The sequence below is a fragment of the Taudactylus pleione genome, unplaced genomic scaffold, assembly GCF_031769625.1.
Source record: "Taudactylus pleione unplaced genomic scaffold, aTauple2 ptg000019l, whole genome shotgun sequence".
NCBI lineage: Eukaryota > Metazoa > Chordata > Amphibia > Anura > Myobatrachidae > Taudactylus > Taudactylus pleione.
This window is the reverse complement of record NW_028284421.1, coordinates 6,409,235-6,425,068: the sequence shown is the minus strand read 5'-3', so window position 1 is coordinate 6,425,068 and position 15,834 is coordinate 6,409,235. Positions and strand designations below refer to the sequence as shown.

At 42.8% G+C, this 15,834-nt stretch overlaps 1 protein-coding gene across 1 annotated transcript in view; it reads right to left on the bottom strand.

The window, feature by feature from the left end:
- The window catches only part of LOC148540302 (uncharacterized), a 181,211-nt gene that overhangs the window by 45,727 nt on the left and 119,650 nt on the right, over nt 1-15,834 (bottom strand). Inside the window, exons 6-7 of the mRNA XM_088443136.1 lie at nt 13,540-13,604; nt 6,988-7,359 (exon numbers count right to left, since the gene is read on the bottom strand). Of these exons, the coding sequence (XP_088299262.1) occupies nt 6,988-7,359; nt 13,540-13,604 (437 nt within the window). The remainder of the gene's footprint in view (nt 1-6,987; nt 7,360-13,539; nt 13,605-15,834) is intronic.

Here is a 15,834-nt window from a genome sequence, read left to right as displayed (position 1 = left end):
AAGAAAAAGTTATCCAAGAACCAGAAACAGCAGAGCTAGGAAGTGTCTAGACCTAATTTGCACAAATGTATGTGGAGTTGTATACTAATGAAATGTGACCCCAGGACAAAATAAATATTTTCTCACAATCATTGATTACTTAAAGCTCACAACATTTTTACCTGTTGCACAGTATGTGTGAAGTCTCAGAAAAACTTGCAGAATATCTTGCACAAGTAAAGGACAAGTTTGGATGTTTTTCAAAAACACTACATGCAGATAAAGGGAAACAATATAGTGGAAAGACACAAGCCATTCTGAAAAGCTATGGAATTATGTTCCAGACAAAAATAACATACAATCCAGAGCAAAGGGGTGTCACTGAGAGGATGAATCAAACATTCTGTGAAAGTGGGCTCCTACAAAGCGTATCTGCCAATATGCTAACCGGTACAAAATGGGGTAGTTATGGAGTTGGAATGGGTATATAATACAGACAGTTGGGATGACTCCTGTCAAAATACAGACAGCAGCACCACTATGGTTGGTATCCCAACAGGGGTCGAGTAAGTATACTTTCCCTTCCCCTACTCCCCCCTAACCCTCCCTTCTTGTAGCCTAACCCTACCCTTTCCCTAAATTTAAGTGTCCCCCCTGCGTGCCTAGGCCTAACCCTCCCCCCCCTAGGGGTGCCTAACCCCGCTACACTCCCTAAACCTAACACTTCCTAGCCCCCCCACACTGCGGCTAACAGCTAAGACGCCTCGGACTTACCTTGTTTGGGATGGCGTCCTTCTGGATTCCGGCATCGGGATTAAGATAGGTGGCAGTATTTCTACGCTTATCTTAAGTCCAGTGTCTGGCTTCGCCCGTCGGGATTAGTATGGCAGCATCCCAGCTACCGATCTGCTAACTACATCCCCTGGAGTTCTAGTACAGCTCAGCTTTGCTTGCAACATATGTACAATATTTTGTTTTTCTAATTATTTTAGCTTAATTCCACTTTAACCCTAAACCAAGTTAAGCCAAAGTTTTCATCATTACGCAGAAGATTAGTCAGTGTGTCCTGGAAAAGCTTAATTCATTCTAGAATAACAGCAAGCAGCCGATGGTCATGTTCTTGAAATCTTTGTGATTGTCCTGCACAGTAACTGCAGTCACATGTGATTCGAATCAGCCCCAGGGTCAGGCCTCCACTTGTTTTTGTTGAAAGATAGAACTAGGTTCAACTCCATCCCTATCTAAACACTCTAACTTTAGACTGTAAACCTTACACCAAAATGAAAAAAAACAAAAACAAATCCTTAGCCTGTTCCTAACTACAATTTTAACTGAATGGTACTGATTCCAAAGTGGTGCTAGATTTGAATTGCATAAATATAATTTTGCATAACATCTAAAATTAATATTTGCTTATATTTGTAGTAGTATTGTTTGCATATTTTATATCATACTGCATTCAGAACTGTTTGCTTTAATCACATTCTTCCTGAATTATTCAGAGCAGCAGAAGTCATTTATATCATATAAGCAAATATTTTATTCACTTTGAAATAAACATTATTAAGCTACAGTAGCAGATATTGGTCTTGTTATACTGTATGTATAAAAAAAAGGTTCTGGAAAAATGGTTGTATTAAGGCTAGAAATTTTGTTTGCTGTGGTTCAATTGAATTATAACTTGGGAATTATGGCAAATTTGCTTTTAATATTCTGCTTGCAAATTGGAATTTATTTGAAATTGTTCCATTTCTCTGGATCATGATTGAGTTGTACCGCAAAATACCTTGGTATTACATTGTTGTGTCTGGATGGTCTCCCAGAATACACCAAGGTGCATGCCTCCTCTCTCTGCACATTTTGGGCTTTTACTCTGAATGTAAAAGTGCCCTGTAAAGTGCAGAAAGCTACTGTAGAAAAAACTTTGCATATTCTAATGTGCAAACTTGTAAACATCATATCAAAGGTCCGCCACCTACACCTTACGTATTGCACATATTAAGTAATTAAAGTGTTTTATTGTGTCAGGTTTCTGTGTGTATGGGGATCATTTTATTATATTTCTTGGAGTGTGCTCACATATACACTTTTCCCTTGAAGCCTGTCAGAGACTAGGGAGTAGATCAACTAAGCCGCAGTTTATCAAAACTGCCAAGGATCGTCTGCTTTGACCGATGGAATTAGAACGACACCTGCAATAAATGATAAACAAGCCCCATTTAGCATTTATTACAGTTACCATTTTAAATCCATCAGTCAAAGTCGCTGATCCGAGGCTTAGTAAATATTTCCCAGCTTTGAACACTTCATGTTGGTTGCACTAAAATGCGGGTGGGTATTTATTTTGTAGCTATTTCCTGGGGTGTATAGGGATTTACAAAGAAAAGTGGTACAGAGAACATCTACAGTACAAAGAAAACAACTACTACTCATTACATCTGAAGATAAGTAATTTTCTTGTATACTTTCCCCGTGACCTAAGAGACATGGCCGGTTTTCCCCACACTCTACCACTAGCTGTTCAGTATTTCTTAAACTTTGAGGTGTAGGTCTTTTTGGAGTGGACGGCTGAAGTCTTTTATATTGCAGCGCCATCTTGTCTCCCCACACCCCTATATTTCTGTGTGGGTTTATTATTCTTTTGGGGCAATGGCCTTAGGGATCCTTGTCCATTATACTGGGGTAATAATATTGTAAATTACTGCAGCACACAGAGATCAGGATGATCAGCAGAAAGCACTAGTAGTGATATCAGTCACCTGTTGTAGTGGAAACCATTCCATTGTTATCTATCAGTCGGGCTGTTTGAGGATTCTTGGGGAGAAGACATGCTACCTGCCTTCCATATTTTTTGTATTCTTATTTTTAACAGTTCTCTATACTGTACATAGAAACTAGAGATGTGCATGGACCCAAGTGTTTTTGTTTTGCCAAAACCACCCTCAAGTTTAGTTTTGGATCTCTGTTTCTTTGAAAATGCATAAAAATGGCTAAAATAATGTAATTTGGGCCTGTTTTTGATCCTACAGTATTATTAGCCTCAATACCATTAATTTCCAATCAATTTGACCACCTCATAGCTCACAATGTTGTTTTCAGTTTTCACCAATGTTGGCCAAAGGCTGCAGTGAGCTGCTTGGCTAAATTAAGCAACAGAGCAGCTGCACAAACACATGGCAGTTTAAAAAAATATAAAGAACAACTAGTGCAGATCAGGGGCCAGTGGCCAGCACAGGTAAATAGTGGTGAAGTACTATATAGTAGAAGAAAAAGCATTGAATGATTGATTAATTGATATTAATAATTTAACTATAAAAAAAAGGTAAATCAAAAAAACGGAAAGCACTGTGAAACCGCTTTTCCACCAAAAACCTGGATCCGACCTGGGTTTTGAGACATGGTTCCAACTCAGGTCAGACACCGTTTACACAGCACCATCGATCTGGGTTATTTTCAGGTCAGCCCCATTCACACTAAACCTGGGTCTGCCCTGCTAAACTTGTGAGGTCATAAAAAGTGGGAGGTGACTGCACCACAACCACCAATCAGCTCATTTTAGGTATGACCCAGGTCGGATAACCCGGGCTGCGTAGTTTACACTGCACCATTACCCAGGTTTATCCTGGGTCCGACCCTGGTATCTACCTAGGTTGGATTGCCGGGTCACTTGACCCAGGTTATTTTTCAGGGACTCTTTTACACTGAGCTGCGACCCGGGTAGACCCAGCAAATACCCTGGTTTTTGCTCTGGTAAAATTGGTATAACAAGGCAAGCATCCAAAATCCCAATAAAGTAGATTAATTGATTACAGAATATAAATTAAAATTTGATAAATTGAACAAATCAATAAAAAAACAAGAATCTATATGAGTGATTGATTACAGAATGTAATTATAGATAGATAAATCTAAATTGAACAAACTATTAAAAAATAAGACTCTAAATGAGATTCATTGATTGATTAGTGTTAATAAGTTAATTATTAAAAAAGTAAATAGGAGAAATGGAAAAGAGAACCAAACAACAAGCATCCAAAATCCCAATTAGATTGATTCCTCAGAATTTAAGGCAGAGTAACAGCCTAGTCAAATTGAATAATTTAATTATATGATTTGAAGATACTATTCTATATCTGCTGAGAAGCTGCAGGAAATAGGGACTGTATGCCTGGATAAGAAACTGGTGATGGATGACATTGCAAGATACAAAAGAACATGAACTCCCCAGTAAAGTACAGTAATATACAGTACACTGCCTGTCAAACACACACAATCTTGGCAAAGCCCATAATGAAAAGTGCATACTCATACTCACTGGAATCCACTGTTACATAAGTCTATGTACTAGGTTGTAATTGGTAGCAAAGTTTTTTTTCTCATAGAAATTATAGTTCATTGTTATGAACATCATTATTTCCACATTTTGAGGAAATAACCTCTTATGCTGATTGCTCACAAGGTTCCCGACTGTGTACATACTGCAAGGTGGGAAGCTTAAGTAAAACAAAGCTAGTTTGTACAATGGCCTTCAAATTCTCTTTTTTTCCTCCCAGTATTCAAAGGGACTGTGTCACATGCTAATTTGTACATTGTCATTAAAATAACCATCCACCATTCTATTGATGGTTACTAATTTAGATCGAGTCATGGTAGAAGTGTCAATAATTTTGGGCAATTTTTTAAGCCTGACCAAATGTCATAATGGTGTTTCACTCTGGTGTGCTGAGTTGACTCATCCACCTCACCACCGCATACACTGTCACTTAAGGCACACATCCACTAGACTATTCAATTGAGTTATTGAACAATAACAATATCGTTCAATCGTACAATAATCGTTTGAAAATCATTTGCAGATTGTTAACAAAAATGTCTAAAATGACTAACGATGCGCACTCCCGCTGGTCGTTTAGACATCTGTCATCGTACAAATATGTTGTACAACCTGACGATAACATCAGGTTCAACATGTTTGCAAATGATTGATGTTCCTACAGTGAATGACTGTTCGTTCAGTGTAGGCACATCACAAACTGACAAACGACTACACGATTACAATGTCGTAATTGTGCAGTCATTTTGATGTCACTATGCAATTTTTTTTACACTAATGGCTTTGTTTTTTAGACACAGACAACACTTTATTTGTAAGAATTGTTTTGGGGAGCAGATGATGGGGGCTTACTTTAAGAAAAAAAATAGCAACACAGACCGTAGCCTGTTTGTTTCCACTGCAGTGTGTATGAGTGTGTGTGACAAGCACTGATAAGTCACAATGATACCTGCAGACTCACTTCCCAGATATTTACTCATGTATCCAGATCTCCCTATTAAACTCTTAAACCTAAATTTAAATAACTCCTCCTTACCTAATGGCACCTTATTGGAGCCCTGATGGCTTGCTAAAGCGTTTTTTAATACATTGCCTCACAGTGCTCCAGCCCACAAGCCAACACCATTCCCCTCCGCTCTCCTGTGTGAAATGGTACACGATCACAAGGGAGGGACTTTTATATGCAATCCAAAACACGCACGATCTGATACCAGGAATGAGACGTTTTGCCTTGTTTTCTGATCCAAAATTGGCAGTAAGACCCAAGATTTGGATCCACTAGTTTCCCCTAAGTTCGGGTGTGTTAGGTTTCTAGGCAAACCGAACCGCTCATCTCTAATAGAACGTGTTTGATTAGACCCTATCTCTATTCAACAATCTCACTCCATGGGCCAAATATAATAGGGTGAGAGTTTAGAAAATGTTAAAGTTTAGCAGTAAACTCTCACACTTTTTAAACTCATCCAATGTAATAGAGGTAATAGAGTCCGAGAACATGCAAGCTCACATATTTTCAGACTGAAAAAAACTCACGATTTAAACTCTCAACCAGATGTTTTCACATTTTGAAGATAAAACTCGACCAATGTGAGCGTTTACTGCTAAACTGTCACATTTTCTAAACCCTCACCCTATTACATTTGGCCCCATAAGAATACATTTTATTTCTGTACTACTCAAAAAGCCACACACAGGCCTGCTTTCCACTATGCTAAGAAGGCGACAACATTTTGGAAGGAATTTCTATTAATGTCAATGAAGGAACATATTCCCTGCATTCTTAAAATATTGTACTGCCATCTATATTTGACTGACCGTTTTTGAATTTTACCTTACTTGGCAACACTTTACTGTGGGGTCTATTTACTAAGCTTTGTTAGGAGATAAAGTGAACGGTGATAAGGTACCAGCCAATCAGCTCCTAACTGCCATTTTTTAAAAACAGCCTGTGATATGGCAGTTAGGAGCTGATTGGCTGGTACCTTATGACCGTTTACTTTATCTCCTAACAAAGCTTAGTAAATAGACCCCTGTATCCAATCATTTCCGATGAGTTATCACCTTCATTTTTATAAAAAAAACATTTTTACCACCTAATTTATAGTAAGTTAAAGATTTAAGAAGTTTATTGAGTGTTTTTAAACATGATGCATTGGGCTGGATTCAAATGTTGACGCAGTGTCGATGTCGGACAAAGGTGGAGCAATTTTTGGCTACTGAGCATGCGCCAAAGTCACACTATGCACATGCTGCGATGGGTTTGAGTCGGTGGTCGCACCAAAGATTTTTTTTTTGCAAAGTGAGTAACAGGTAGTCAGCGTTTTGGGGAGGTAATAGGGTGTGGCTACAAAAATGCAGGTGTGTCAGGACCGTTTTCTGGGTGGGCCCTAGTGAGCCACTGCAGGGACCCCAGTGTCTTAGGTAAGATGAACATTCTGAGACAGAATAGGGTTGCTCAGATGTTTGATGTGCGACTGATGTTCCTAATGCATCATCATTTGTACGCAACTAGCGGATGTTAGATGCCAGAAGCGAGCGTCTCTGTGTACGAGACCACAGCTAAACCATTAGCACATTTTTGCAGAGACAATGCATATGGTATTGCAGTCACGGTGGGATTTGTGTGCACATCTGAAGACCTCACAATATTTTGTTTATAAAACAGTATATTGTACCTTTGTCTCTTTTGGTCATTACTTCCAATTGATTTGGGTTTTGAGATATTTCTTTGAACTCTGGACTGTTCTTTGGATGTCTCCACATTTTCTGATGTATCTTTCGTATCAACCTCAGCACTAATAAATGGTGTCAGCGGATCTGTGTTCTTGTGCTTGGATTGATCTTCATCCTCTGTTGGAAGTTTGTTACATCCAGATATTGATGCCTTTGTCTGTCTTCCATGCTGGTGTGTCACTTCATTCTCTGAAATGTCGTTCTCATTAGTTTTAAAGTGTTTCAATTTTGAATCCATTGAGGGAACTCTGAGCCTGAGTCTTGGTTCTTCATCATCATCTGTGCTGTCAGACGCTGTGATGTCACTGGATACACTGCAGAATACAAGAGGATTAGTTTTAAATGATGATCTGTCTACTAATTTTTTTTTTGTTCTAGTACTATAGCAGTGATTCCCAAACTGGGACACCCTGGGGTGCTGAAATGGGGGGTCAACGTGATGTGCAAAATCAATGCTGATGGCTGCCAAACATAAAATATGTTGACAAATAGAAGAACAACCCTGTCCAACCGCATAACTAAACCTAATGATTATAAGCAATGTGTCTTGGTGTCCACATGGGACGAAGATGGCTGCACTGGAGGTCAGCTGTTTAGATGGTTTTTTTTTATACTCCTCAGATTGAATCTCTTTAAATGAAAGGTGTTTTTCAATTAATTAAAATGTATTTTTAAAAAGTGTGTGCTTTATTTACCAACTAAATGTTGTCCATGCCACTGTGTGGGTTTTTTATTCTCTCTCTCTTTCCTCCTCTCTTCTCTACTACACTCTACTTCCCTTTCTTTCCCTCCTCTCACTTCCCCTATTAGTCCATCTCTATCTTCCCCCTCATCTGTCTGTTACTGTTATTAGCACTCAGGGCCGGCCCGAGCCTAAAATTTTTGGTAAGCGAAGATACATTTTGGCGCCCCCTGGTGGAATTTGCAGACGCCTAAGGTGCGTGCACCCGACAAAGGACAGGGGGGTGGTCTCATGGGAAAAGCCATAATCATGAGTGCCACCCCGTAATTCTAACCATGCTGGGTACATGCCCAGTGCTCTTGGAGCTGCTGGGCATGCTTCTCAGTCCCTTTCTCCAGTCAATAGATGCTGCATGCTGCAAGCGCGTGACATCTATTCACCATTCCCCCCCCCCCATATGGGACACTTTGCCGCCAAAATAGGGATGGTTGGGAGGCATGCTAAAGGAAAGTACAAAAATAATCAGACTGGCGCTAATAGCAATAATTATAGATCCAAAAGCAGCTGCACACACCTACGGGTCTGTGTACACCCAATTAGGACCACCAAAGGTGATCAAACACAAGGAAAAAATGGACACTAGTGGTGTTGCGCTAATAGTATTGATTAATAATTAAAAAACAATTACCAGACATGGCAGAGAGATAAATGCAAGACACCAATAATAGCATATAAATGGTCAATCTTTGTCACATGAATACTTATATTATATAATGACACATGTGCTAAAAGGACAAGACCTTCTATATAGGTCTGAACAAACTAACCAGAAAACACATATATAAAAAACCCAAATGGGATCTGATTGATAAAACTGTCTAAAATAATGACAGCATATAAATGTCTTGATATAGAGCATACTGGCTCACCAGATTAAGATCCAATATTGTACATTAAATAAGTGAAACTGTCTTAGGTCCACAGTTTTCACTTAAGGGCACAAGCATTTAAACATATAAAAGTCCTGTACGGAGGTAAGTGCAACTAATATAATGGATATCCGGACCTTGCTTAGGCACTTACTCAACTCCGTGGGATGCGGCAAACCTCTCCTTAGGTCCAGGAGAGCCGCTACACTGATGGTTCCCAATCCTTGGACAAAAAAAGGGAAGGAAGAAATATCTCCAGTCCGTGTTGGTTATGAGGGGCCGTGATGATGGTCGCCCCGAATGGCAAGGACCGGTGTGCAGGTGCTTGTGAGGAGGAAGATGTCCCGAGGCTTGAAATAAAGTCAGCCTGTGACCGCCTCTCTTATCCTGTCTCTCCTCTACATCAGACCGAGTCCCGCAATAAGGATATGAGAACGGGTGCCAGAATATGAAGTTCCCAATGGATAATTGCCAATGCCTGGCAGTCTTGAACACAAAATGTAGCAATGAATAATATCTTTCATTGCTACATTTTGTGTTCAAGATTGCCAGGCATTAGCAATTATCCATATTTATTCATCACATAACACATCATAATTACAATAAATAAATATACATATATTTTTATTTCACAGTAGCTATGAAATGTATGCATGTCCTCATCATCATTTTCACATACTTCTCCATCCCCTTTACCCTGTGCGTTCACTTTGATATCCCACTTCTACCAAAGCTCAACAGGCAAAATAGAGCTCATCATCTTCCATTCTCTAGAAATGGTCCTGGTCAAGAACATCATACTCTCCACAGTTAGGACTCTTGGACGGATTGTGGATGCTACCCGTATTCAGGGAATTGGCTAGACCTATTCCTGAGGAGCGAAGTCTAATGTGCTAGCGGTTTTCTCCAGGGACCCTCGCAAGAAGTTATGGACTTGGCTGCGTCCGACACACAGGTCGCGGCCCTCAGGTTAGGTTTCCCTATACAGGTGCTGGCGAACTTGGTTGTAATTCAGGAGACTTTAGCGTAGTCAACTAGCCGGGTCAGAACCAAACAAACGAGATGGTACCAGGGAGCAGACTTAAACGGGTCACAGGGAATAGCCGAGGTCAGAACCAGATATCAACGCAGAACCAGGGGTCAGGCAGAATCAGAGTCACGAACAAGCCAAGGTCAGAACCAATAGTCAGGATATGCACAGGAACGCTGGAGTATGGTAATGGAGCCTATACTCTGGCACTGGAGTGCTCCTAGGAACTTCCTTTTAAAGGTCAGAGTTCAACCCCAGCCCCAATCAATACTCCCTATTTTAGCGCCTGCCTCTTTAAATCTTATGCAGAGCGGTGCGTGCGCTCCTATGGGAGCCTTGGCCCCCTGCACAAAACCGCCAGAGGAGAAGGAGGGGAACAGCTGACAGCGGGCGCCGGGGATCTCCCGACCGCTGTCCCACGCCGGCCCCTACCCCAGCGTCGCCGGACCAGGTAAGCAAGACTTTGATTCGGCGACGCTGTGACACTCAGCTGCTTTGCAAAAATTTGCTGATGCCGGCAGGAGACATCTGAAGGAAAAAGACACCTAATGACGGCATCTCGGATCTGCTGCCTCCGTCTGAAGACAGGATTGGATCCGTTGTGATGTTTGCTGCATCAGCCACCTGAGTAAGTCTAAGCTTACACAGAATAACCACCTCCTTGTGGGGCCAGTAAATCTGCATTGGAAGCCATCATACCACCATCGCAGTTGTTGCATACAACTCTGAATCCGGCCCATATCCAGAATAGTGGGAACCGCCAGGAAGAGGGCCTCAATCTCATTTCAGTTAAGTGACTTAGGGGGCGATTTAATTGTTTTGTGGGTGGCGATAATTATTGGGCACCCAGTGTTGCAATTTAATTTTTCTGGGTGCCCATTAATTATCACGGGCATCGCACCCTATTAGACCCAGGGCGTCCAAACTGCTGTCCTACTAGTCACTAGGAAAAAGTACAAAACTTTGGGAAATGCTACATGTGGCGGAGCATCTAAGTTACTCCATGTGTCTAGCGTCATATGGTGCAAAAAGGAGAAGTGTATGAGAACAAATCTATACCATTATAGCTTATCTTATGAGCCATTTTTTTTTCCCGTAAGATTCTTATTATATACTTTGAATTTTGCAACATCTCTAAAAATTCTTCAGTTTGTGCTATGAATCCGGGAAGACACGTCTGATGTTCATAGAAGCTGACAGAGATGAGTTTAGAAGAATCTACTGCACTGATGGAGAAATTAAAAGCTGAGGATAGTAAATTAGAGTCATAATAGTGCTTATGTTTCAAATGTGTAGGAGACAGTAGGGTGAAAGCGTGCCATAGAGCTGAGCTTAATAAAAGTTCTTGTAATATGACACCTAGTGGATATAATGTGGTGGTGCATGGTAGCAAGATAAATTAATTCTGCAATTTTACAGTTGATGATTGCATATTTTTTCTTGTATCCTTTCATTTACTCTGGATCCAAGCTATGAAATAGAAAGTGAACCATTTCTATGCTTAAGAACTCAAGATTTCTTGACAGATATGAAACCTTAAATCATGCTTGATCTATCGTTTACTTAGTAACAGACCAATTATTTTCAAGGGAATGGGTATGTAATACTGGCAGTCTGGATGCCTCCTGTCAAAATACCGACAGCAGCATCCTGATGGTCAGTTTCCCAACAGGGGTCAGGTATGTATACTTACCAGGGCCGGATTACCAATGGGGTGGATGGAGCTGCAGCTCCAGGCCCTCTATTGGAATAGGCCCACAGGATCTGCTGGGCTGCTGGAGACAATACAAAAACATTTTGTTATTACAGCACGGCTGCCCACAGCCGCTCAATACCGCCCTCTGAACTCCCTGCCTGCACGTCCCACCCGCGGATCAAATACCGGCGCTAGGCATAATAACAGTGGTGCAGTGGGTAGGCTTCATAAGATCTCCCTGCGCTGCACACACAGTTTCTCGGCTCCTCCTCCCCTCCGCGCCATGTGACAAGCGCCTCCGGACGATCACGCCCAACAGCAGCTGAGTGTTCAGTCAGCTCCGTGAAGGCAGCCAGGTGATGGTGACAGGCTGCTGCTGCTGCTAAACGGAAACTGGCTGCTGCTGATCGGGGACTGGCTGCTGATCGGGGATGGGCTGCTGCTGCTGAGCCTGACAAGGTACATGGTGTCTGTAGCTTGAGTCTCAGTGCTCTGCTCCTCGTGAGTGCACTGCTACTCCCTGTGAGTTTTTAGATATTGTGATAAATGTGTTTGTATGTATATTTTGAGAATATGTATGTATATATAGATATATATATATATACACAAACACATATACATATGCTGGGATACCTAATACTAATTCTATGTACTGCCCTCCACTCTGGCCGGCCCCATCCCCTCTCTGCTGTTCTGACCCCCCATTGCTCCATCCTGACATCCCCCCCCTCACCATTTGCTCAGTCCTGCTTCTCTCCTCCTAACTCCTTGCCAACCACCCTCCCTCCCTCCAGCACCCATACTTACTTGTTCCCAGCGGCTGGTCATCCTCTTCCAATTCCCGTCTCCCTTGCAGTGGTAGCCAATGGGGTGCGAGTCCAGGCTTTCACTGCCCCCGCACTGAAGAGATAGGGCAGCCCTTACACAATTATTGTGCCTCTGTGTATACACAGCAAGATTATTTATTTATATGAGAAATGTGTATGGAAACAAAGCCAGTTATAGAATGTACCTAAGAATGGACAATGTGGAAAAAGGCAGCAGCTGCGGCCCGTGAACCGGAATTGACATCACTTACGGTGTATAAAATTCTCATATATAGGCCAAAAGGTGGTCACTTCCGTTACATGGATGGTACTGACATGGCATCTCCCTGGTACCGCTGTTTGATTGTGGTATGCTGGATAAGTACTATTTACCTGGGCTTGTTGGAGGCGCCCAGGTCCGATGCCGCCCCCCCCACCCCTCTTACCTGCCAGCAGCCCGGTAGTGGGAGCAGGGAGACTGTTGCCGCTGAGCAGCAGTAGTCTCCTCTCCTTATGGGCGGGAGTGATCACACTGATCGGCCCACCCACCCTGGACTTGTGCCTTGCTGAGGGGCTCACAGCACCCCCCCCATGGCTACAGAGGCGTGGCCACAGCTTTGGCGATCAGGCCACACCCTAATCAGTACCCGGGCCCGTGGCGGCTCTTGGCATCTCTGCCCACGTTACTAGATACACACCCACTATGCTGGTCACACCCCCGTGGTGGCACACAATAGGCCCTTTCTCAGTTTCAGCTCCAGGCCCATGTGGACCTTAATATGGCACTGATACTTACCCTCCCCAATTCTCCCCTTAACCCTCCCTTCTTGTAGCCTAACCCTAACCCACTCCACCACACACCCTAACTCTAACCCTCCCCATTGTGCCTAAACCTAAGTCTCTCCCCTTCGTGTCTAAACCTAACCCTCCCCCCTTAGTGCCTAAAATCTAACCCTCCCCCTTAGTGCCTAATCTCCCCCTAGTGGTGCCTAACCCCCCCCTTTCCGCCCATAGGGGTACCTAACCCTAACCTCCCCCCCAAAAAAACCAAATGCTAACCCTGCTATGCTGCCTAAATCTAAAACACACACACACACCCTCCCCCCAGCGACTAACAGCTAAGGCACCCCCGACTTACCTCGTTCAGGCTGGCGTCTGTCTGTTGTCCAGCGTCGGGATTAAGATAGGCGTCCATATTTCGACGCCTGTCTTAAGTCCCATCTCTGGCTTCCACCGTCAGGATTCAGACCGGCAGCATGGCATCCTCCGATCTGCTAACTACATCCCATTTTCAAGTCACCCAGCCAGTCTTACATTTTCTTTGTTTAATAGTTGTACTTCTGTAACTCACCAGGATTCATGACACTGAGTGGTGATGAATTTGAAGTCATCATTAACACAGTTGTTAGGAGATTGCTGTGGATAAAAAAAGCAAAGTTCTTATCACTGGCAGCAACAGCAGATACAATTACAAATCCTTATTCTTTTGTTTTCTATTGTGTTTTCTTGTCATTTTGTGAATTGTGTATTCACTTTCATATTGTAATTTCTCTGTTAACTGCAACAGTTCTTGCAAAGCACAGTAGTGAGGCACTTATAACAGCAAATGGCTAATAAAACTAATTTGCTAAACAGTCACGCGAGAAGCAAGTTTGAAAAGGTAGCACACTGAATTCACTCCTTGGTTTTGTAGCACTGTGCTTAGATAACCTGTCCAGCATCTCTAAAGAGAGGGAGAGGGGTGCAGGTGGGGATGGGGTTAGACACTACTGGTAGCACATAGTACAGACGGCAAAGACCGGGCACTCTATTCTGTGGTTCCTGGTATTCTGCAGATACCTTCTATTCTTTCTGCACCACGACCAGGCACCTTGCACCTGGAGTCAAGTGCTATTAGGGGTCTATTTACTAAGCAGTGTTAGGAGACAGAGTGAAAAGTGATAAGGTGCCAGCCAATCAGCTCCCAACTGTCATTTTTCAAACACAGCCTGTGAGATGACAGTTGGGAGCTGATTGGCTGGCACCTTATCACTTTCACTCTGTCTCCTAACACTGCTTATTAAATAGACCCCTTAGTCTTCTTAGTCTGCAGCCTAATAAAAAAACACAGTTAGCTGCCACTTTGTCACTATTATAACAACAAAAGACACAAATGGTAATTCAGTGAGGCATTGAAATAAAATCATAAATACCTTATGTGAAGTCACAAATATAAATGCAAAATCAAGTTACAATTAATCAGTCTCTGTACTTAGGTCATAAATAAAATGTTACAGATAATGTGGGTGTAATCCTGCTATTAGATCTGAGCTGCAATGGTTTTACTATATTTGCATAATTGGTTGTTTCTTAGACATGTTTGATGAGACATGGCCAGCAGCCATCATCAGTTTGTGACTCAGACCTGGGGTTGTGTACCCTTCTCCCTCTCCAAACAGGTGCATTTCTGCCTGTCATTAGACCAGCTTGGGATGCACTTCACATTAACATACTTTGGCTGCATCAACACACCCCTATAACCCGGTCTCAGGCCCCCTTTGGGCCAGTGAGTTGTAAATGTAAAATGCAGACGAGTCACCGGGAGAAAAGGCAAATTGAGTGCAAGTTGTGGGGACAAGCTGCAGTTTGCATTTATGTACAACTCTGAGGGCCTAATTCAGATATAAACGGAGTTGTAATAGCAACTGCAACTGTGTTGCAGCCACTTCTGCAAACTTGTGCTAATGCTGCAGCCAGTGGACTTCCTCCAGCATACGCGCACGCAGGGGGGGTTTCTGAGTACCTAGAACCCCCCCCCCCCGGCCACCGCGCTGCTAAACTATATATATATATTTTTTGTAAACAGAGGGAGCACCAGAGTTCAGGTAACTGTCCCTGCTACTATACTAGGTGGGCTGACAGAATGTAGGGGGAGCTGCAGCGCGCAGCCCTTCCCAGGCGCAGGCAATTGCCATGGAACATTCTGAGACGCTGAGCTGCCGCCGGGTGTCTCACAGACTGTATTCCTGGAGCTCTCTCTCCCGCAGCAGCAAGTGTGTCTATCACGTGGGGGATCTCACCGACTGTATTCCCGGCGCTCTCCCCCCGCAGCCGCAAGTGTGTTTATTACTTGTGGGGGTCTTACTGTATGTATACCCGGCGCTCTCCCCCGGATCCGCAGGTGTGTCTATCACATGTGGGGTTGCCGAAGGTGAGGAGGGAGGGGGGGTCGTCTTTGTGAGTGTGTGTGTCAGTGTGTAGTCTCTGTCAGTGTGTGTGTGTCAGTGAGTAGTCTTTGTCAGTATGTGTGTGTCAGTGTATAGTCTTAAGCTGGCCACACATCTAAAGATTATCTGTCCAACCAACCAACTAGTTGATTGGTTGGAATGAAAATCTGGTATGGTATGAAAGCAAATGACAATCAGCAATTTGCTCCCAAACGCCGGGAAATGGACAAAAACTGTTGTTTGAACAAATTATTTAGATTAAACATTTAACAAACTTGTCTGAACTTCCATTTTCATCTGTTTTCTGGCATTTAGGAGCAAATTGCTGATCATCAGTTACTCCCATACCTTACCAGATTTTCATTCCAACCAATCAACAAGTTGGATGGTTGGATGCAAGTTGGTCTAGTGTGTGGCCAGCTTTAGATTGTGTGTGTGTG